The 23883-nt window shown below is 52.2% G+C and overlaps 1 protein-coding gene across 5 annotated transcripts in view; it reads right to left on the bottom strand.

The window, feature by feature from the left end:
* Nucleotides 1–23883, bottom strand: part of NTRK3 (neurotrophic receptor tyrosine kinase 3) — a 380533-nt gene that overhangs the window by 251968 nt on the left and 104682 nt on the right. For all 5 annotated transcript variants that reach the window (XM_030317425.1, XM_030317426.1, XM_030317428.2 and 2 more), the window contains exons 4-8: nt 15617–15685; nt 6028–6185; nt 5197–5339; nt 4624–4765; nt 3899–4195 (exon numbers count right to left, since the gene is read on the bottom strand). In XM_030317425.1, coding sequence (XP_030173285.1) covers nt 3899–4195; nt 4624–4765; nt 5197–5339; nt 6028–6185; nt 15617–15685 — 809 coding nt within the window. The remainder of the gene's footprint in view (nt 1–3898; nt 4196–4623; nt 4766–5196; nt 5340–6027; nt 6186–15616; nt 15686–23883) is intronic.

Below are 23883 nucleotides of genomic sequence, written 5' to 3'. Positions count from 1 at the left end.
GGAGGCCACGCCACAGCATCCGCTCTCACCGCGCATCCCGCACAGGAGCCCCGTCCCAGCACCCCTGCACTCAGCTGCCGGGGACTCAAACACGGGGAGGAACACCTCCTTCCCGCTCCCCTGCCCCCCGCCCCTGGACCGGGCACCAGCAGCCTGTGACCAGGTGCTGGTCTCCACAGAGTTCCTCAGGGCAAGGAAACCAGCCTGGACAGAGGCCGAGAGCTCGAGGGCAATGATTTCTTCCTTCATTTGTACCCAGCGTCCCGAGGGAATTCTGCTTCTGCTGTTGTAAAAATCTCCGTGAAGGAACTGGACTTCCCGGCCAAGTAAAAAATGAGAATTTAAGAGCTATGGCAGCTCACTTACTCCTAAATATTCTGTCAAGGGTTCTCAGATGTTTGTTGCACGTGTGCAGGAAAACACATGCACACGCACACACACACACACACGCACGCACACATACACCCCTTAACAACATTCCTCCTTCTATCACATCTAAGGATCTCCAACTTCACATTCTCTCCCAGACTACAGCCCACCCTGCAGTCACCCCGAGCCTCTCCTGGCCCTCCGCTCTGGACACGTGAATCCCTGATTTTTCCTGGCTTCCCACTCCTATGCCCTGATCCCCTCTGGTACCCCCTCTAAGGTCCTAGAACCCCAAAGAGGACTGAGCTCCACGCTTCCCGAACCATCCTCTCTAACCAATCCTCCCAGGGACCTCCTTCACCAAAGGCTGGATGCCATGCTGAATATTCTAGTGCTTCTCTCTGTTCAGCATGGACAGTTTGGAAACACACACACACACAACTTTTCCAGAACATTTTTGTTTTAATGTCCTACTCAAAAAATCCTTACTGATGGAACCCTCCACGTTTCCAGAATGTCCCATGAAATATATTCATTCCAATCAAATCTCTCCCGTGGGTCTCAGGACCACGAGGGGTCAGGAAAGGAGACCCTCACCTTTAGATCTTGTTTTGCCCCCAACATAGATCCCCTTGTCAGGTGCCCTTGTGGGTTTTCAAAAAAAAATTAAAACAAACAGTACTCTGGGCTTACTCTGTGCCAAGCACGGTTGTCGGTACTGGAGGTGGATGAATCCACCATGGGCGAGCTAATCTTCACCACCGCCTTCGAGATAGAGGCAGGGGGCGGAGTAATTTGCCTGAGATCACAGAGCTGATGAGCGATTTAGATTCCTAAATTCATCGCATCCCTCCACCTCCCAAGAATCCCCGTTTAAGAGCTAACAGCTGTTGTTGAGCCCCCTTGGCACTCGCCACTGCGTTTCCTCCTCAGGGCAACTTAGGCAGGGAGCTGTTGTTCTTGCGCCCATCCTACAGATGAAGAAGCAGAGGCAGGGTAGTGATCGTCCTTCGTGACACGCCAATCACGTTCTCGGAGCACAGGCCGCCTGTCTGGCAGGCTCGCAGAAGGGATTTGCGCCTCGGTCTGATTTCAGAACCCTTAATCTCCATGCTCTGCATGGAGAGCGAGAGAGGACCACCTGTGATAAACATAAATGGGACGTCCCGAACACCCTCGTGGCAAAAGAGAAGAGCAGGAATCCACAGACAGCCTTCCAGCCAGGGCTCGGCGGGTACGAGGCGGACTGCCTGCTCCTCCAGGTAATTTACTCTCCTGAACGTTTCAGACGTTTTGACGTTGGCCCATCTTTTCCCTGTCACTGCCTTTTCATCATGCGTTGATTCCTTCAGATTCACAAAGCAAGCAGACTTCCGCACAGGGTGGCCCTGGCAGGGTGCACGTGGCTCTGAGGAAGTACCTGCGGGTGGGCGGTTTCCCCTCGGGCCTCTCTGTGACTCTCCCCTCACGCCCACCTCCTGTGGCCACAGCCCACGGAACAGCGAGGCAGCGGATTACAAACGAGGGAGCACCAAGTCGCCCGGGGACTTGTTAAAGTATGGAGCTCTGGACCCCACCCCAGGGCTTCTGATTCAGCAGGTCCGAGTGGGGCTCAAGGATCTGGTTCTAACACCAGGTGATGGTGATGCTGCTGGTCCGGGGACCCCTCTTTAAGAACCACTGGCCTAAGGAGAGTTGATAAGGTGGCAAGGGTCTCCAGAGACCATGAGATGGGGATGCTGTGTCTCCTGGGGACAGAAAAGGGTGTCTGTAAGGCTGGGAGGATACAGAGAACGGCTCTCAGGGCAGCCTCTGTGGGGAGGAGCCCAGAGTGACTCGCCCTCCCTCCTGAGTATTCGAGGGCTCCTTGCTCTCTCCAGGCCCCAGGAGCTTCCCTTTGGAAACATGCTGCCTCAGGGGACTTCATTCCTTGCCCATCAGGGAGCGTACAGTCTCCTCTTTAAAAACTAGAATTCATTCTCTCATCACTAGGCAGACAGAGGCAGGGCAAAAGGGCCTCTCTAGCCCCTCACACCAGCAAGGCCTGGCCTGACTATATGCCCCTAAGAGCAAAGTATCTCTGCAGCTAAAAGCTGCTGCTTCCACAGTGCCCCCGGGACTCTTCCAGCTCCCAAAGCAGGGATGGCGTGGCCCACGGTGGGAAACGTCCCGAAGCTTCCGGCTGGGCATGCTGGGGGCGGTGCTGGAAATGCCGGACCAAACAGGAATGCCAGGGTCTTAAACACCAGAGCGTTCTAGACCCTCTCCTGAGCGACCGTGCACCACCCTCCTCCCCCCGGGCCTCAGTGGCAAGAATGTGGCCTCCCACGTAGCCTCATTCTCCGGAGTTTCACTGTTGGAGCCTCCCGTTGGGTTCTCCTTGCACTGAGATACACAGGATCTCCTGGAGCTGCGGCCTCTGTTATGTGCGGGCTCTGAAGTCACCTGCACGTAAGCAGATGTGGCACAGTGCTGGCTCTGGCTGCCCCGTGTGTGAGGGGGGGCGGGGGGAGGGGGGTGTGCACGGGCACCTGAGACCAGTCTTCACACTCCCCTTAACCTCAGCAGAACCCCTGAGATCTGGAGACTGAAGGTCATCCAGCCTGTTCCCAGCAGAAATCACCAAGGTCATCAAAGATCCCGGGTTTCACTGACGGAAAGCCATCAACTGCTGAACCCACCGAGAGAGGCTACCCACACGTGCACTAAACTCTTTGGGTGTTTTCTGCTCCTCCGACTTAGGAAGGTATTCGAAATACTGTAGCCCAGGCAGAGAAAGACAGAGTCACCTCCCAAACAGTCAAACCATAAAGTTCCTTCAGTACTCAAAGGTCCACTCAGCATTAGCACCACCGCTGGCTGACGACCTCAGGTACCACACCCCCCCCCACACACACACCCCCACCCCACTAGGTCACCACAGAACAAGAGAGAAAGCTCAGAGCTGGAGGCCTACACTCGCGCCAAGCCTTGCTACTAACCAGCAAGTAGAAGGAGGTTCAGTGCACCCATCTGTTAAATGTGGGGTTGAACTGGACAGACCCTGAAACCACTGCAATAGAAGGTCGTCGAACCATCATTAGGTGCCAAAGCCTGTGGCACGCGCTTTGCACACCTTAAGTCATTTAAGAGGCCTGCGGTTCTTACGGGAGTGGTATCGTCATGCCCATTGCACAGATGAAGGAACTGAGGCTCAGAAAAGCAAACCATCGCGCCCAGAATTTCACAACCCGTAAAGGGCTGGGTCGAGATTCTCCGTCTTTCTTGTCTAGCTCTCAGTCCCTCTCTCTACCATAAAGGGGCACGTCCATATGCACACAGCTGCACACTCCCGAGAGGGTCTGGCTTTTCACTGCGACGCCTGATGAAAAACAGCAGCTTTACCTGATTTACTCAAAATGCTGGTGGGGGCTGAACACGCCCCCGGGGTAGTCTGTGACCGGGGGTGGCGGTACGGAGGCTGACGCTGTGCCTTCTCTCTATCACTGCCCCACCCCGCATGCCCCCCGGAAGGCCGCGCCGCCCTCACCTGGGAAGGGCTCCTTGAGGAAGTGGCCGTTGATGGTCTGGTTGGCCGTGCCCAGCGGGTTTTTGGCGATAAGGGTGTAGTTGCCGTTGTTGTAGTGGGTGGGCTTGTTGAAGAGCAGGCAGCCCTCGGACACCTCGCCCTCCTGGTAGTACTCCACGTGGGTGATCTTGGACTCACGCAGCGGCTGCCCGTTGTGCAGCCAGTGCAGCGTGGGCGGTGGGTTGCCACGCACCACGAACTCGATGCAGTGCTCCAGGCGCAGCTCGGGCTCCTCCAGGCTCACCACGCGCGGGGGGTCTGCGGGGGATTACGCCAGCTGACTCCCAGGACTCAGAGTCTCCCGCGTCCCAGGGCAGCCTTCCAGAAACTGGGATGGGAATCCCAGTTCTTCCCCGGCCAGCTCTGAAAAGACTGGGGGGACAAGCGGTTTCCCCACCACCGTCCCCAAGGAGGGGGAAGGGATGGCCATCTTTACCCGAGCCTCCCGGGTCCAGCGCACCTGGAGGGCTCCTTCCCATGACCTTCTAGGGGGTAACAGAAGGCACACTTGGGTCAACCGTGGGGTATTCTGAAACATAGATGAGGTGGAAGCATGCCACCTCCTGGGGGACAGGGACAGCCTTTCTGGAGTTACCAGCCCAGGACTAACTCCTCGAACACCTGCCCCGCCTCCCACGCTGCCATCACCTCAGTGCACAGCCACCCCCTTAACGGCAGCCACTCACAGTGCACGGTGAGGGCGACGCTGGCATTGCTCATGCCCACCACGTTCTCCGCGATGCACGTCAGGGTGAAGCCGTTGTCCTCACTTGTCACGTTCACCAGGGTCAGGTTGATGGCGTGCACATTGGTCCAGTTCAGATTGGTCTGAAACCCCAACGAAAAGAAGGAATCGGTTTCTACAAAGTGACTCCCCACCCAACTCCCGAACACCTTCAGGGATCAAAAAGAAAGCAGTACAGCAAGTGAAGGAGACGTTTCCTGCTGCTGTGCGCACCAAGGGCCAGGCTCTCTATAGCCAAGAGCTCAGGAAACCCTCCCGTTTACCCTAGAAGGTGAATGGTAGCCTATACCCATTTTACAGATGAGAAAACTAAGGTACAGAGAAACTCACTGGCATGTTTAAGATCAAGCTGGCAAGAAAAGACTGCAGCTGGGTGAAAATGAAGTCTGCACGAACTCTCCTTCCCCTTCCTTATCCTCCCATGCCCTGCTTCTATTCATGATCTAGCTCATTTAGACTCGGGCGAGGGCTCCCTCCCCAGCCTCCCGATGGGGCCGGAGCCTCGGACGCCTACCTGGTGGGTGTTGATGGACTGCAGGCCAGTGACTATCCAGTCTACGTCAGGCAGCGGTGATCCAGAGCCATTACAAGTGATGACGGCATTGTCACCCTCTCGTACGGTCAGGTTGACGTGGCTCACGCTGATCTCAGGAAGGTCTGGGAGGGAGGACAGGATGAGGGGAAAGGTTAGTGAACACTTAACACCAAAACTTCGTCCCTGGTCTGGATGCTGGCACTTTGGGCACCAGCTGCTGGAGCTCCGGGAAGGCCACAAGTCCCTGCACCTCCTGGGCAGATGTCGGACCTCGTGGGTGGGGATGGGGCAGCTCCAGCAATGACGTCAAACGGCATCTTCCACTTTGGGCACTGCTTGTCAAGCTTTAGTCTGCTTCAGACTCCCACAAGGAGTTTGTTAGGAATTCAGATTCCCGAGACCCATCCTGAGACATTCTGGGATCTTGTGAGTCTGTGGAGCCCGGGAACCTGCTTTTCTGAAGTACCTGAGATTCTCCTGATACAGAAAGGTCTAGAAATCATGCTTTGAGACATACTCCTCCGGGTCTGGTTGACAAGCTGGTCAACTGTGGTCCATTGACAAGGGACACCCTTAACCCCTGTCTTCATTCCTGAAACCAGCCTTCTCACGCCTGGCTCACGAAGGAACAGGAATGACCAAGGAGGTAAACGGTAAAGCTAGACCTGCACCCCGTGCAGAGTTCCAGGCCGGGGGGGGGCGGGGGGGGGGGCGGGGGGTAAGGCCCTGGCTCTCCAGGCTACTGCGCAGGGCCGTGTCTGGCGTGTGAGGGATGCCTCCCCGGAGCGCGGTGCCGGGCGGCTCACTCACCACACTGGCTGATGTTCATGCGGAAGAGGGGCAGCTGGGAGCCGTCCGCGTTGATGCAGTAGAGGTGCTGGCTGCTGAGCTTGGCCTCCCCCTGCTCCTGCCACAGCTGCATCCAGCGGATGTCACAGCTGCAGTTGAAGAAGTTCTGCTCCAATCTCCTGTGGGCAAGACGACAGGGGAAGGGACCTCCTGAACCGAAGATGGCCCGGCTCCCTCCCCGGGGCTGCGAGGGAGGCCCCCACCTGCTCTTCAGGGACGAAGCAGAGGAGGGGTTTAGCCAGCTCTCGAGAAAAATTAAAAAATACTTACAAGTCCATGAATTTATCTAGTTTTTAAACTGATAAACTCATCTGAAAAACAGAAACCCACTCCACTTAACCCACCTTGGCAATGAGACCCTTTTAAATATGTCAGCTTGGGGGGCGCCTGTTCTCAAAACGCCTCCGGCAGCTTCCCATCTCATTGAAAGCCAAAGTCAAAGGTCCACGGGGTACGCACTGCTCTCCGTCACCTCTCTGATCCCATGTCCTACCTCACGCTCCTTTCCTCTTCTTCAGTCACACTGACCTTGCTGTCTGACAAGGTCACTAGCATGACCAGCCTGCTTTTGCCTCGGGGCCTTTGCACATGTTGTCCCTTCTACCTGCAGAGTTCTAACCCATAACGTATCTGCTAGATTGGCTCGCTCACTTCACTAAAGAATCATATGGCCTCCTCTAATCACTTCTACAGGTAAGCTACTGCTAACCCCTGCCCTCACACTGTCCAGTCCTCCCCACCCCCAGCTATTCTCTTCTTTTGAGGATTTGTCACTGCCCAGCATCACTTTGAAAAATTATTTGCTTGTTTACCATCTGTCTCACCAAACAAAAATTAACCTCCATGGAAGTCAGAGACATTGCCTATTTGGTTCATTGCTGTATCGCCAGTACCTATAACTGAGCTTGGCAAATAAATACCCATTGAATGAACAAAAGAAGGGAAGGGGAGGGAGGGAGGGAAGGAAGGAAGGAGGAAGGAAAGGGTTACTCTCCCTGGGGAGTAAGTAGTTAGCTATTTCTAAGATATGCTCAAAGCCCATCCTGGGACCAGATTTATTCTTTCATAAATTCAACAAAATCCTTACTAAGCACCTGTTCCATGCTTGGCTGTGGGCTGAGTGCCGCTGATACAGAGGTGAAGAAGACAGTCTCTGTTCTCCAGCGGCACTCAGCTTAGTAAAGAAGAGCGTCTGACGGGGAAAGAGTCAAGTTCAAGGCCTTCCTTCTCCACTGACTTTCCATGTGACTTAGAGCAAGTCCCCGCCCCTCTAAATGGAGTTATCTCATTAGGGGGACAATGAATGGCTTTCACTGATATAAGACTCTTCAAGTAAAGGGCATCTGATAAATCTGAATGCCTGGATCGGTAAGAGGGATGTGATTCTCTTTCTGGACCAGTAGGAAGATAAATCCGCTGGTGCCCAGACAGAAGGGCTCTTGGGTAACCAGGATATTTTGGACAAGTGGCAGAATCCCGAAGTAATTAAGCATGCATCCAAATTGACCAGCTTTCAGGAAGAAGTGAGGCCCCGGGGGAGGAGTCCGTGTTTCCCAGCCAGTGGGACACCACAGGTAGAACATGGCAACACCTTTGCATGATTTCCCTTTGGTCTGAAAGTACGCTGCTCTCTTTCAGAAAAGAAGAAGGGACCTAACCTTCACTGAGTATCTGCTTCCCACAGCCACCCTAGGAGACGGCCGGCACTGTCCCCCTGCAGACGAGGGAGCTCCTCTTACGTTTGGAGGGGTGAGTCACATGCTCGAAGTCCCTCGGCTGGTGTGCGACAAAGCAAGGCTCCATACCTCAGCCCGCTGACTCCAAGCCCCGTGCACTCTCCACCCCACCTATCAACTACGAGGTGCTTCTGGGTGTGACGGGAGACACAGAGGAGCCAGCACCACCCCTGACTTCGTGGCTCCTGGGCAGAGACCCGGGGAAGAGTTCAAGGCGATGCTGGAGGCTGAGATGGGAACACAGGAAAGAAAGGTCGCGCCAGGGCACAGAGTTCATGTCGAGCGGCACTGGGAAATAAAGCTGCAAGGGGGAGTGGAGGCCAGATGGTGCAGGACCCTCGCTGCCACACTGAACATCGAGAAGTCTGGAATTCATCCAGGGGGCAGTGGGAACCAGTGAGACCCTTGGAGCTGGAAGTGATGGGAACAAAGCCGGTCTGTGCAGGATAAACTGGGGAAGAGGAGAGCTGGGGTGGCACACTGGTTGGGGTGTTTTCCAAACACGGGGTCACCGTGTAGTCAGGGAGTGCGTGCACTTCTCAAAGCACCCAAGCAAAAGGATAAAGGGATGAATGGGAGATTAAATCCAGTCTGCACACCTTGATGAGACCCAGCACCTGGCGTGAGGCTCTGTGCACCCAGACGGGACTTCTCCTCCTCATTCATGCGTGGACGCGTGGAGGCCACCAGGCTCGATGCCAACGTTCTCAACCTTTTTGGTCTCAGAACTCCTTTTTACTCCTAAAAATTACCGAGGGGGCTCAGTCGATTGAGCATCCGACCCTTGGTTTTGGCTCAGGTCATGATCTCACCGTTTGCGAGTCAGAGCCCCGCACCGGGCTCTGGGCTGGCAGCAAGGTGCCTCCTTGGGATTCTCGCTCTCTCCCTCTCTCTCTGCCACTCCCATGCTCACCTCGCTCTCAAAAATAAATGAATAAACTTCTAAAAAGAATTACTGAGAGCCTCAAAGAGCTTTTGCATGTGTAGATTGTATCTTTCACTATTTCCCATTTTGGAATGCAAACAGAAAATTTTAAAACAAGACACTGCCATTAGCACAAACTCCCTTGGTCATCAGGGCAATGATGTTATCACATGGCACGTGGCCTCTGGAAAAGTCCATGGCACCCCCACAGGAGAATGGAAGTGAAGAAGGCAAAGGACATGTCAGATTCCACCTCGTGGTCTCCCTGAGAGGGTCTTAGGGACCCCCGCGGGAACCCCGGACCCCCATTTGAGAGCTGCTGCCTGGTTAATAAGGGCCCAGAGTAGACTGGTAAGAGCGGGGGGGGGGGGGGGGGGGGGGGGATTAAACAGGCACCTTAAAGGAAGACAAGGTGGTATTTGGGGCTTCGCTGGAGGCACAGGGAATGAGTGGAGGTTGACACCAAGGTCTGAAGCTCCAGGAGACAGGAAATCAAAGAGAAGGTCTTTAGTTGAAAACAGAAGAGAAGGAACCAGTGGAAAGAAAGAGGTTCCGTGTACTAGGAATCGGGATGAGGTCCTAGAGGAGCAAAGTGAAGGGTGAGGTCCAGACCTTGGCGGTTGTCTGCCTTGGCATTAAGGCTAGAGGCCACCGTGGCCGAGACAACGGATTGAGAGGAAAGAAGACAAGTGGGCGAGAGAAAACGAGAGCTGAGAAAGAAAAATGGAGAAACATTTGCGTCACACTTAGCACGTGCCCGCCACCACGCTCAACACTCCACGTGCATCACCCCCGTTTAACCCTCACGGCAAGGAGCAAGCAGGGGCAACAGGTGTGTGATGGCTTCCTTGGGAAAAGCAGAAGGTCAGAATGGCTGCCCAGCACATGGAGGGCAGGAAGGCCTAAGGACGCGGAGCAGCGTTTGTATTCGTGTCGCAGGGGAGGTGTGGACGGGCCTGGAATGGTAGCCAGGGTCCAGATGCTTGCATATATGCAAACTGAACCAGGTCAGCCTGGTTTTTCCCACATGCTCACTTGACAAGATGTGGTCGTTCATTATGAAGTAGTTGTAAAAATACAAATTATCCACCTGGGTGGAAAAGATTAGCAAGCAAGGGGCTGGGCTGGGTTGCTTCGAGCCCCAAGTGCTTCATTCAGTCCTGCCTCACCCCAGCCCTGCTCTGCTGAGTACCCCGACTTCTCAGTGACCCCCGCCCCCGCCCCCCGCCAAAGGGCCGACAGCACCAAAGTGTCCTGAGGCTGGTGGGAGAATTAAGTGGGCTGACATTGCCACGGATAAGCACACTGGCTTTTTGTTTCCTTCCATCCCTTTCCTCTAGAACGTGGTCCAATAGAAAGGATGTGCCATGAGACCTGGCCCACCCTCCATTCCACAGTCTCCTGGAAACTGCCAAATAAACCTCAAGTTTTCCCCTATCCCTCAGGACTTTCCTCCTAGAGGGCAAGACGCACACACACAACAGAAAGCACGCCGAGTCTCTCAACAGGGGTGCCCCGGGCATCCTCGGAGCGAACAGACCATAGTCTTCGCACCCTGACTCGGGGAGATGGGCCACAAGCAAAGAAAGGCAGCCCTCAATCTACATGATGCGGTCAGTTGTCCCAGCGCGTCAGGTCTCTCGATGAGGGGCCCTCAGCCCCGGCTTCAGGGCTGTCTCAAGGATCCCGAAGTAAGGCTTTCCCTGCCCCATCAACAATGCTGATGGCCCCATGAACAATACAGCAACAGCTGCTCCAGGGCAAAGCTTACCAACACCCAGCCCTGGCCCCAAGATGGCCTGGGGCCTAATTGCAGGGCCCTAGGGGATTCCCACCGATTAACTCAGCCCCATCCATCCAAGCACACACACACAGACACCCCGCTGCACGACTAAGGCCAGGACAGGGTGTTTAGAAAACACTGATTCCCCTCCCTCCAGTCATCACTCTGGCTTTCTTCCCCCCGCCACAGTGCTGCCAGTGGCAATCTGGGGCCAGCAGGAGAAAATGTAGAAGGGACACAGACCTGCTGTCATTGAGGGAAGCATGTCCAGAGGGCCAAGTGATCATCGCTGGCCTCCTAGAGGTAACACAATGGCAGAAGTACACAAAAGATCTGGGTTGAGCCGGCTGTCACCTTGGGCAAAGACAGTGCTCTGAACTGTGTCTCTCCCAACCCCTGCCCCCCCGCAAAGATCTGTTCAAGTCCTAACCCCCAAGACCCACGAATGTGACCTTATTTGGAAATGGAGTCTTTCAGGATATGATCAAGTTAAGGATCATGGCATGGTCATGAGACAGCATCATTCTGGGTTTAGGGTGGGCCCCTATATCCAATGACTTGGGTGTCCTTAGAAGAGGAGAGACCACAGACAGAGAGACAGGGAGCGCAGCCACATGAAGATGGGAGTCACAGACTAGAGTGACACTGACACAAACCACAGAACACCAGGAGCCACAGAGCCATGAGAAGACAGAAAAGATGAGCAAGGATTCTTCCTGAGAGCCCCTGAAGGGAGAGGGGGCCTGTGAAGCCTTAGCTTTGGCCTTCTGACCCCCAGAAGCGTAAAGAGTCACTTTCTATTGTTTTAAGCCTCCAAATTTGTGGTGGTTTAAGGCAACCCTAGGAAACGAATATGGCAAGTAACTTGCTTTTCCAAGACTCTGCTTCAACGTCTGTAAAACGGGGGTAATTGCACTCCACCCTCCTTCTTCACAAAGTGATGAGGATTCGTGATAACACACGTTAATGTGCTTTGTGAACCAAAAGAGGCTAGAAAGAGGCCAGAAATTATTATTACAGTAACTCTACTATTCACACGATCATTCAGGGACTGCTCTGAGAGTTATGGAAAGTGATCATGCCCAAGTCTGGGAGAAAGAAAGTGCCAGGATCAGCCCAAACCCACCCCCACACTGAGTTAATATTTTACCAAGTCAATTAAATCTGCAAATTATACCAGAGGTAATATCATTTTGCTTTAAGAAAATGAAATACTCCAATCTGTTTTAATCATGACTGCTCTGTGCATGCAGGGTATTAAGAGAAGCCTGTTCAAGATACACTAATGGTCCTTAGGGTATTTCTGGAAGGTTTCCGTGCTGTGGGTTTATATCCTCTGGTGCCTCTTGCCTTTGCCTAAATTGTGTCATGGGATTCAGAATCCAAGCTTCTTTTCTTTCTAGTTCATTCTTTATCTCTAAGACAATCTCTTTTGATTCTTGCTCTGATTTCTGGACAGACAGTTCCAGTCTTCTCTGTAAGGAAAAAAAACACCATCTTGATATAGCCAGAAACTTCTCAGAGCAACTGTGCACCATCAACTCAAATTTCTGCAAACTCGTGCCATTGAAACAGGGCTGAGGACTCCAAAGGGAGTCCTGAGAGATGTTTCCAGTTCTCCCAGAAACACAGTCTGGACTTGTCAGGGGCAATGGGCCAGGCCAAGACCATACCCTTCATGGGTATGGTCTTCATCTGACAAGAGTAAGTGAGAAATGAGTAAAGGAAGCCTCCAGCACATGACAAGGGCTCTGAGATGCTAACTTGTCTGGGTTTTTTTCCCCTGGTGATATCACTAGGGAAGCCACCATCTTGAGAGTGATTTCCAGAAGGAGACAAGTAAGTATGGGGGTAGGAAGGGGTGGGGGGAGGTGGCGTTGCTGAGTTGTTTAAGGAAAGAGCACTGGTCTTTGAAAACAGCAGACCTGGATGGTGGTAATGCTAATTCCCTTAATTCCCATTCCCATGACCACTCTTGAGCTCTGTGATCTTAGACCAGTTGTTTAACTTGGCCGAGCCTCAACCCCTCATTTGCAAAACTGGTTATAATGATACCTCCCATGCGGGGTTGCTCCAAGGATGAGACAGGACTTTGTTCATAACAGGTGCTCAATATACAGCATTTTCGTCTCCTCCTCTACTACTGGAAAGGTCAAAGACACTCAGTCTTTCCAATGAAGAATCCCAACAGCATGCTTTCTCCTATCAAGGATCTTCTAGTGGGAGAGGGTCTGGTTGGGGTAGGCAGACATGCTCAATGGCAGAATGAAATGTGCTGAGAAATCACTGCACGCCCTAGTTTACCCTTTCTCTTCCCGCAGAAGGTGGCTCAAAGCCGCACACTTCTGGCTTTGTAATCTTCCGGCTGCCACGGCACGGAGAGCCGTCTCCCCTCGGCCTCTCTCCTCCAGGGCCAAGATTCTTTCTTCCTGGAAATACCCAACCCATCCCCACACCCCAGTCCACAGGCTCCACTGGGCAGACCCTGGCAGTCTAGAAGGCTCGTGGCAGATGGCGCCATGTGGACTAATCAGGAAGTCGGACAAGAAAATATTACCCCCTCTTCCATTTGCCAGGAACTGAGATTGTTTGGATTTTAATCATAGCCACAGCTAAGAGCCAACATGAGGCCCCTCCATCCAAAAGATAAATTTTCCACTCTCAACATTCAATTCTTCCTCAAAAATAGACCCCTACCAGGGTGATTGCTCCTTGGAGGGGGGCTTCTTTATTTTCCAATGTAATTTTTTTCTTATTTAACAATATGACAGAAATAAAATACTCTTGGATATGGTGGCTCTCACACACTGACTCACACTGGAGGGAACGTCTTCATTCTTCCATAAGTCACATCTAGCTCACCGGTGTATTGATCCCGGGCAAAGATGAATGCAGAATCCCATGATCCTCTGGGATAAATCTGACATTTTCTTTAAATATATATCCACGGAACAACTGTTTCTAAAACTCCACGAAACAGGTCACCATTGATTTCGCATCCAATGATTTTTCAGAAGGAGCACTGAACGTTTTCTCAATAATTCAGCCAACTGCAGACCCCAGATGTCCCCCAGAGAGATACTGTCCCTCGCCTCCTACAGAGGAAGGGGCAGGCATTCCAGGAGAACCAGACAGGAGACTCCCAAGAAAGAGAGCCCCCAATTAGCTCCTTATGACGGAGTCCCTGATCAGTACTAGGGCAACATCAGAAAGAACTGCAATCATGCACTTTTTGAAAATTATCACAGAACCTATCCTTGAATTAGAAAGAGATTTTAAGAGCCTGGGAGACAGCTAAGCATAGTGGTCAAGACCTTGAGTCCATACACTACCGCTTGGTTAATGGGTAACCCAAAACATGATACTTAACCTTGCTGAGTACCTCAGTGTCCCCAAATGTGAAGTGACAGTACTAATTCCTACCTGATAAATTTTTACAAGAATTAAACAACGTACATAATTCGAGAGATTGCTTGGCCCAGTGCCTGGCACAGAGTTAGATCTCAGAAATCACTGTTGGCAGTGACCTTAGCAGTCATGTTCATTTACCACTAAGGTTTTTTCCACCTACAAAGATGGAAATGAATACAATGCATCAAGTCTAATGGTCTGGCATTTAGCTGTCTGTGACATCGTCTAATTTTTCAGTGTTATATAAAGAAATAAATATATATTTACCTTTTTCCAAGCTCAGGTAGTTTTTAATTGGTGTACATCAAGATCTCAGCCCTACATGACCTGAGAATTGTTGATTGCTATGTCTACTATGCCCAGGCCAGACGAGTAGCCCAGAGGAAGGGGCAAAATCCTAAGAAAGGCAGTACTAACCTAGCAGTATTCTCTGAAGTCTACAATACTGTCGAAGAGATCACCTCTGTATTCCCTGACCTGAAATGGCCTTTGAAGAAGCACAGGCACTCAGGTCCATAAGGATAAGTAGGATATACAAGTCCCTCCCGGGGTAATGGGCTTACTGGGTCACTGGATATAAATATTCCCCTCCTGACCAACTTGGTTGGAAAAGCTAAGATTATGACTCAACCATGAACTCAGGTGTTCCCAGGTGGGGGGAGGACAGGTTGAAAGGCCAACATCATGGGCAGAGACCCAAGGCCACTGCCTCTTGGTAAAGATACTAAGCAATCTCTATTCAGTGATTTGGATTTGAGTCACTAAGTAAAAGGGAACACGTGAGCAGTGTCTCTGGAACCCTGACTCCCTAATTTCATCCACGCCTTAATTCCTTTCCAATTTATTCCTTGATTTGTTCCCCCGACATAATATGCTGTCCTTCATGCACAGAGGTGGCCCTGATGACTCACACATCCACAGGAGTTATTTTTTCCAGCAGTGGTCAGGAATTTTCACTCATCCATCCAACATGGGTTTGTACAAAATGGCTGGAGGGGATAGGGCTGAATCCATGAGCCTTGGAAGGCACCAAGCCCAAGAGGTCCACAGGCAGATTAAATAAATAAATACATGGACTTGCCTCCCACCATCCCCACCATCAAGATGCCCATACTCAAGACAAACAGGCTGACAAAAGATTATGAGTGATGGACAGGATGTGTGGTCTGAAGTCAGAGGCCTGGGTTCAAGTCCTGGGTTGGCCAATCCCTAATAATGCAATCTTGGCTGTGTCTCACATGCCTTTTGGGGGCTCAGAACCCTCACCTTAAAATGAAAAAATACACTTTTTATTGGAGATATCCCATGATGCTCATGATGATAAATCTAAAGTCACATAAATGAAAGCACACCTAATAATCTACACAACCATGTATTATCAATGTGATTTATTATAAATTCATAAATACACTTTACTATTATAAATGTCAATGCTATTATTACCAGTTACCTACAGATAACAAAACTGTCCCCTGCTCGGAGGTAAGATTCCTGTCTTCTTCTGAAATGTACTGTGCCAAAAAGAGCCTCAGAAATCAAACGACAGGGTGGCTCACTCTCACTGAACATGGTATACTCCGTGTCACCCAAGCCGAGAAGCCCCTTCGAGCGCACACCCAACCTCAGGTGGCTCCACTGCCCAACACGTCTCCCCACCCAGCCTACTACTTGCATGGTCTTCGAGACCAAACTTACAATTCCCGAAGACTCAGCGTCTGGAAGAGCTGCCATGAGAGTGTGGTAAGCCGGTTACTCGACAGGTTTCTGCAAGAATGACAAATAAAGGGGAAATTAAGGGACAGGTCTGCATAAGTAATGCCCATGGTAGTAAGCTTGGTTATTTCACGGGAGCCTGGCTGTGTTGTTGTTCTCCCTGGCTCCATTCTGCTAACAATATATGCCTGCCAGTAGTCAAGGCCACAGATTAGGTTTGCAGAAGATTTCGAAAAAAGGGAGAGATTTTACAAATGTAAAAAAAAAAAAAAAAAAAAAAAAATCGTGGTCATTTCCCCACATCCTCACACTATAATAAGGGTTCAGGGAAGGAACCTTCTGGAAGCCACCCTCCTCCAGGAGGACAGAGACCTCTCAGGGTACACAAGCCAACTAGCATTCTTTTTCTTTTCTGTTACTGAAGTGTCACGGATATAAAAACAACTGTGCATATTTAATGTATACATTGTATACTTCAAGGTAAGTATATACCCGTGAAACTGTGACCATAAACGATGCCATAAACTTAACCAGCAACTCTAAAAGTATCCTACTCTCTCTCTCTCATTTATTTATTTTTTTTTTTGCAATAAGTATCAATATAAGATACATCCTCTTAACAAGTTTTTTAGGTATACGATATGGTATCATTAATGGACTATGCCGTACCATAGCGTATCTAGGACTGACTTACTCATCTCACACCAGTGAAACTATATACCCTTCTACCAACAAGCATTCTTAACACTCACGATAGTGGAAAAAAACCTCTGCAGGTCACCTACAATTTCTTCTACCCAGTCTCTCCGCCAGCAAAGAGGTCCATCAATGATCAAGACATCAGCCTTTTGTTCACACTTCTGTTCTCCTCCTAATGGCTATTTAATTGTTCTCATTAGGATGTACAGGGGAAAGGAGCAGCCATTAGTGTTCCAAATAATAGAAGAAACACGCCCATGGTTATCACTTTGCCAGGCTCGACAAACAGCTTCTGATGTGGTAGCAGCCCTTAAAGGCAGCAAACACTGCTAGAACTGAAGTGGACCCCAGGAACAACGTACTCACGTACTGATGAGCACGGATGGCTGTAAGGATGCCACGTAGGTAAATACAGACCCGCACGCACACAAGCATGTGTGTACTGGCATCCATTAAACACACAGGTAGCAAATGCAAACGCACGCTCTCGTTTATTCACATAAGCAGATGCACACATATGCTTACACACGCACACCCCTATTTAGGTGATTTCTATAACAGATACTTGGGGAGAACCAAATACAGGCTACAGTGAGGAATGAGGGGTGGACAAGACAGAAGGAACCCCTGACATTTTTATTCAAGTTATAAGGGAGTAAGCAAGAGAGCTGCTGTTTGCCATGAAAAGAAGGAAGGGGACAAGGTGATGGCATTACCGACGTGGAAGAGGGAGACGGCTCCTTTACGCAGGAGCTTAGAGAGGTGCTCTCTAAGAGGGTAACAGTGAGCTGAGCCCAGAGTGAGAAGGAACCAGTGCCAGGCTTGGGCTGTTCCGGGCAGTGGACGCCAAGAAGAGCAAAGGCAGGGAGGAGGCCAGTGGGGAAGAACGCAGGGGAGAGTGGTTGGGGGTAAGGGAGAAGAGGAAAGAGCCACACCCACCTTTGCTGGCCGTAGTGAAGACCTTGGATTTTATTTTAAAAACCAATGAGAAGGCAGTGGATGGCTTTAAGTCGGGAAGTGACATAATCTAATTACCTTTTTTTTTTTTTTTTTAAGTAAAAGCCCAAGACTGCTGGAAGGTGGCAGACCACTTAGGAGGTCTCTGTATTGAGGAAGGGGATTAGAGATAACGAAGCAGGTGGACTGGGAGGACGGGAAGGGAGGGGGAGGGGGCCGCCAGGACCTCCTATTGGATTGGGTCTGGGAAAGGAGGCAGGAAGACACCAGCAACAAGGCAAGCAGCCTTATTTGCTAAGACCAGGAAGGCTGTGCAAGGGTCATATCTGGGGGTGGGGTTCAGATCAAGAGCTTCCCCTTGCAAACACTGAGTTGGAGATGCCTGTTAGACATCCAGGGAGAGAAATCAACTAGCCTGTTGGCCAGGGGCTAGAGGTCACAGGGGAAGTCCAGGCTGCTGAAATCACAGAGAGTATGCACACCTTTCACAGGGACAGATGACAGACACAAGGGCCCGAGGGACACGGCTTCCCCTTTGCATCTGAGGCCGCCCTACGCTTGGTGACAGCCTGTGACTATGTTAAGAAAGGCAACCCCGTTTCTGCAGGTGCAGGGGACTGGTAGACAAAAAAGGGGGGCCATAGGCAGGGAGGGGGCTCTAAGCTTCCTGTTGTGCTCCCCCTGCAGCCAGCACTGTCCTTTCAGGGCCCTCCTGCCCGCAGGGCGCTGTCTAGGGTAGGTGCCCCGCAGCCCGCCTCCTGCCCGTGGGGTGTAGAGCTCTAATGTGCGTGACTCACCGAAAGCTCATCAACTGTGACCCGTCCACATGCTCCCCTTCACAAAACCCCTACCAGCAGTCTGCTTGTGCCTACAGACTTCCTGCACCCGCGCTGACCAGAAGGAAACGGGTGATAAAGGAGGACCTGCACAATGACCACTTGAGGACACACTGGGGCAAAGCGCCCTGGGACCCACCGCTCAGGAGGCTGGAGCGTGGATGAGATGCACACGCCAAGCTGTGCGGGCTAGAGGCTGACTTTACAGTAGGTTTCGCGCCTGGAGCTCAGACCTCGGGGTCAAGGACACCGGGTGTCGACGCCACTCTGAGTCCCTGCTACCATTAGCCTCTACGATGTTTCAGCAAATGTGAGTGACGCATCCAGGCAGAGTCTTCTGTTTTGTTTTGTGGTTCTCCCAGCTCACTGTCTACACAGCGGCAGCAAAAGTAAAGGCAAGGCCCGCCTGCCATGAGGTCTCGGCCTCCCTGCAGCACAGCCTTGAACAGAACCCCCAGTTCTAAAATGGAGCAGCACCCCGTAAGAGTCAGCAGCCAGGAACCCCAGAGTCACAGAGCCCTCAGAAGTCCGCCCCGTCTGTCCCTCCCCCACCATCGCCACTCCACCCCCAGCAAGAAGCAAGAGACAGGAGTAATCCGGATGAAGTGGGGACCCTGCCCATCCCCGAGGGGGTCCAGCCGCGGAGAGTACAAGGGGTTCATGGGGAGCCGGAGGCAGGGGGCAGGCTGCCAGCAATGTCCCTTCACAAAGGTCATGTTATGCTACATCAGGCAGAAATGTCATGAGAAAATTGGATTCGGAAAGATAGAAAATACCAAGCATTCTGGGCAAATCACGAATAAGAATCAGTATTACCTCCTTACTACAAGATGGATGGGACTGGGGGGCAGGGGGCGGGACACTCCGTAAGGGGGAGGTGGGCTCCTCTTCCTCCGGGGGGCGTCCTGGCTTCGTCTTCCTCCTGCCCCTGCCACACCCAGCAAGATTCCTCCAGTTCCTTGGCCAGATGGAGCGGCCACTACAGTGGTCACAGGCTCTGTCCAGGAGGACAAAGTCCCCTCCTCCCCCACTGCCTCGCTGGTACACAGACCATCCTCTCTTGTGGGAAGGAAAGCCTGCCCTTACTCCCTCTACAGACCAGCTCCTCTCCCCTCTCCCGTCCTCACTCCTTCCCGCCTCCCTGCACTGCCACCACGATCGACACCCGCCTTTCACCAAGGGCTAACTAAGCACCAGGTACCGTGTTAAGCACTTTTACACTCGTGACCGTATTTAGTATTTACAGCAACCGTACAAAGCGGGTATCACCATTATCTCCACAACAGAGATGAGGAAACTGGGGCTCAGAGGTTGCCGTCCGAAGCTGAGGAGGTCTGAGTGGCCTTAATGCAAAGGCTCCAGCAACGAGCAACACGTGACACACCCCGGGACATTTGCAAGCAACCCACAGACATCTAAATTCCCAGGCAGACACACACACACACCCCTCAGGTGTCGCCAGAGACAGCGACACTGTGCTGCACAAGTCCCTGGAGGAGTGCAGTGTGAGCAGCCTGTGCGACTGCACACAGCACCTCGCCAGAGAGAAGCACCCAGCCCCAGAGACAAACGTATCCACAAAAGACAAGTAAGGCAAACATACGGCCACCACGAGACAAGCAGGGCACGCCTCTGGCCACACGGGCATTTATAAACGCTCGTGGCGCAGGGCACACGGGGAAGCTGAGAGACAGGGCTTTAACAGACTTACCGCCCACTCAGAATTCACTGCCCCTGATTTTCCTCCCAACTAGCGCCTCACCTGCACTCACCTGTCGCCAGTTCTTGATGGGCCGTTATCTTGCTCATCAGACAAGGGTTTACTTAAGAACCATCCTGCCTCGGGGCCCCATAGCAGCCGCTTCCCGGACCCTCCTCCCTAAAAGATCCATCGTCACCTGTCTCTGACTTTTGCTTGCGTCAGCGGCCAGTTTCCAAGCCACCTGACCACTGGAATTAATTCGGCGAGCACAATCTTTTTTTTTTTTTTTTTTAATTTTTTTTTTCAACGTTTATTTATTTTTGGGACAGAGAGAGACAGAGCATGAACGGGGGAGGGGCAGAGAGAGAGGGAGACACAGAATCGGAAACAGGCTCCAGGCTCCGAGCCATCAGCCCAGAGCCCGACGCGGGGCTCGAACTCACGGACCGCGAGATCGTGACCTGACTGAAGTCGGATGCTTAACCGACTGCGCCACCCAGGCACCCCTCGGCGAGCACAATCTTATGAGACGATGTATCAAACACTTTCCCGAAATCAAGCTCTGTGACAATGCCCCCGTATCCCTCATCTGAGACTACCGAACAAAGCCATTAATTCTGTCCTGCGCTGCTGGCTGTCTCACAGCCCAGACTCCGGGGCCCAGAGTCATGAACAATGATGAGGCAGTTACTGGGTGCTCTGGGGACAGGGAGCCAGACACACAGATGGCCAAAATCTGACCCTGAGGAAAGACAGGGCTGAGATGGCCCTTCCTGCATTAACCCCTTGGTGATCTCCAGTGAACTTCAGTGTGGCTAGCAGTCCCATGACCTTCCTAAAGGGGGCGCCCAACTGCAGCAGCACGGAACCCGTGAATGCAGAGGATGTCACCCTCTACCCTCGGAACCCTACTGTCCAAGGAGAGGATCACTCAAGAGGGACCTGTTGCCAAGAAAAGCCAACCAGATGGATTCTCCATTGCCCCAAAGAAACATATCCTTGGGGGCTGAGACTTGAAAAGGTGACACTAAACTCCATCCACAAGAGACCCAGGAGATGAGGAACTTCATAGATTTCCTGGATTCATGGCACGGCTGACATCTGGAAGTGCCCCCTCCTCTACTGGCAGAGGCAGGCCCACGGGGCAGGTTATGTCTCAGGACTCAACTGTGTAAGGGACCGCTGGTGGCAGGTGCCCCGCTATTCCCGTGCTATTGTGCCAGACCGTCCCACCCGCCACCTAGGTCAGCCGGGCACCCCACACCTGTTCACGTCCACACCGTGGACCCTTTGTCGGGTCTGCCCGGCCCCCACTTCGGTTCCTGCACGCTCACTCCACCCCTTCACCTCCTCGATCCCGCTCACTGTGGTTTTGTCTTCTTGGTCACGGGCTCAATTGCATCCCCTCAAAATTCATATGCTGAGGGGTGCCCGGGTGGTTCAGTCGGTTGAGCAACCAACTTTGGCTCACGTGGTGATCTCAAGGTTCGTGGATTCGAGTCCCACATTGGGCTCACTGCTGTCAGCACAGAGCCCGCTTCAGATCCTCTGTCCCCCAATCTCTCTGCCCCTCCCCCACTCATGTCCTCTCTCTCTCTCAAAAATAAATAAAACGTAAAAAAAAAATTGTATGTTGGGGCACCTGGGTAGCTCAGTCGATTAAGCATCTGACTTCAGCTCAGGTCATGATCTCTCAGTTTGTGAGTTCGAGTCCTGCATCGGGCTCTGTGCTGACAGCTCAGAGCCTGGAACCTGCTTCGGATTCTGTCTCCCTCACTCTCTGCCCCTCCCCCATTCGTGCTCTGTCTCTCTCAAAAATAAACATTAAATTTTTTTTAAAAAAATTTGTATGTTGACATCATAACCCTCAGTACCTCTAAAAGTGACTGTACTTGGAGACAGAGCCTACAAAGAGGTAATTAAGGTTAAGTGAGGTCACTGAGATGAACCCTAATCCAATAGGGCTGGTGTGTTTACAAGAAGAGATTAGGACACAGGCATGTACAGAATGGGACCGTGTGAAGACACGGGAGAGGACATCCATCTACAAGGCAAGGAGAGAGGCTTCAGAAGAAGCCAACCTTGCCAACGCCTTGACCTGGGACCTACAGCCTCCAGAACTGTGGGAGATACCTGTTGTTTCAGCCATCCAGACCTGTTAGAGCAGTTCAAACAAACTATATACTTGTTGTCCTTAGTGCATTTACCCCCTGGCCCTGACAGCCAAGCTGGCCGCTCTACTGTGACCCCTGAAAGGCTCCAAGCCATGACTTTCCATCACTACCTTGCTCTATGCCCAGGTGCTCCAGGAACCCACCTCCCAATCAGGTTCCAGCTGCTAAGATCTAACCTGGCATCTGTCCACTAGGTAGATCCCCCTGGGCACACGCAGGTGTTTTTCTGCGAAAGAGCGTGAAAAGAGAAAGTTGAGCTTCCTAGGACACCCACCTGGCCCCTCCCTGGCCGCCACACCAACTGGGGAGCTGGCCTGGGCAGGTGGGATTGAGGCGACTTCCAGCCTCGGTCTGGAGGCTCAGAGACCCGGGCTCTTCCTGTCAACCAACTCAGAGACTGGTGGTGCTAACGCCCTGCCTCCAAGAGGCCGCGCCCCATCAACCTGCCTTTCCCCAAGCATCCAGACTGAGGAGTCGCCTCCATCAGGAATCACCCTCCCAGATGGCCTCAGGGAGTTTGTTCTCTGCTCCCTGACACGCAGTAGTCCTGGTATCTGAGCTGCCTTCTTGGATGCATCACAACTAGGGCTGGGTGTCCTGGGGGATCGGCTTTTCCAAGACAGCAGAAGGTGCCAGGTTCTCTCTCTGAAGCCCCGGGCCCTTTCTCCATCTTCTCAGACCTGCCTGGGAGTAGTGCTGGGAGGAGCCCCAGCCGCCCCTTCTCCGGGTCCCACAGGAAGCCCGGAGCCCGCTGCACCCCGGGCTGTGCTCAGGGGGAGGGCCCAGCCTGGCCCACCCCGGAAGCACGCTTGATGCACCAGCCACCCCTCTCCATCTCTCAACGCAGCTTTCCAGACACTACCCGGTGCCTCCAGGGCCAGTAAGTGCGTGGGGAGCAGCTGATACCCTGGGGGGAGGTGCCCACCCTTACCTTCAACCGCATCCATTGGGTGGCCCATGGAGAAGATGGGGCATGGAGGGTGGAGGAGGGTTCCTCAGGTCCCCCACAGCTCCCTGTATATCTGTATAAATGGATGGGATTTTAACGGGGCCCCACCCACCCCCATGTTGTTATCACTGGGCCATAGTCTGTGTCTCCTCTCCCAGCCCTCCACTCTCTTCCTCTATTTTAATTTCGTGTTCTTTTCCGGGTTCCACCCCGAGCCCTTGTACCGCCTTCCAGATTCCTGTTTATAAGTCCCATCTCCTCTGCACTGGACTTGGATGTGAAACTCATCTCAATAAACCCTTTGGAGCAAGGGAAGAAAAAAAAAAGAATACTGAGAACCGGGAGTGATGAACGCCACAGTCCCTTGACTTTTCCTAGAGGATTCGTTCATCCACTTGCAAAAGGCATGATTCTGAACACCCTAGGGGCTCCAAGCACAGCTAACCAGAACACGGCCAAGGTCAAGCCCCTCCTCATCTTGTAGGCTCCCAGGAGCCGAGGCTCACTGGCTGCATCCATCATCATCTAAGTCTTATTTCCTTCATCCAAGAAGGCAGCATTTTGAAAGGGGGGATTCTTGGGGCACCTGGGTGGCCCAGTCGATTAAGCATCTGACTCTTGATTTCAGTTCAGGTCATGATCTCACAGTTGTGAGTTCAAGTTCCGCTTGGGATTCCTCACTGAGCCTAGAGCCAGCTTAGGATTCTCTCGCTCTCCCTCTCTGCCTCTCCCCCACTTGTGTGTGCGTTCCCGCTCTCTCTCAAAATAAATAAATATTTTGAGAAAAAAAAAAAAGAAGAAAAATGCGATTGTTCCTTCTGTAAGAGCCAGTGCCCCCTTGATGATCTGTCTGTCCTCCTTCCCTTTCCCCATAAAGGAAGTATCTCCGTGGGTCTTCTTGGACAGAGCCAACTCCCTCCCTTGCCAGGATT

Source organism: Lynx canadensis, chromosome B3 (assembly GCF_007474595.2).
Source record: "Lynx canadensis isolate LIC74 chromosome B3, mLynCan4.pri.v2, whole genome shotgun sequence".
NCBI lineage: Eukaryota > Metazoa > Chordata > Mammalia > Carnivora > Felidae > Lynx > Lynx canadensis.
Note: the sequence above shows the minus strand (reverse complement) of the source record. Positions and strands in the feature narration are given on the sequence as shown.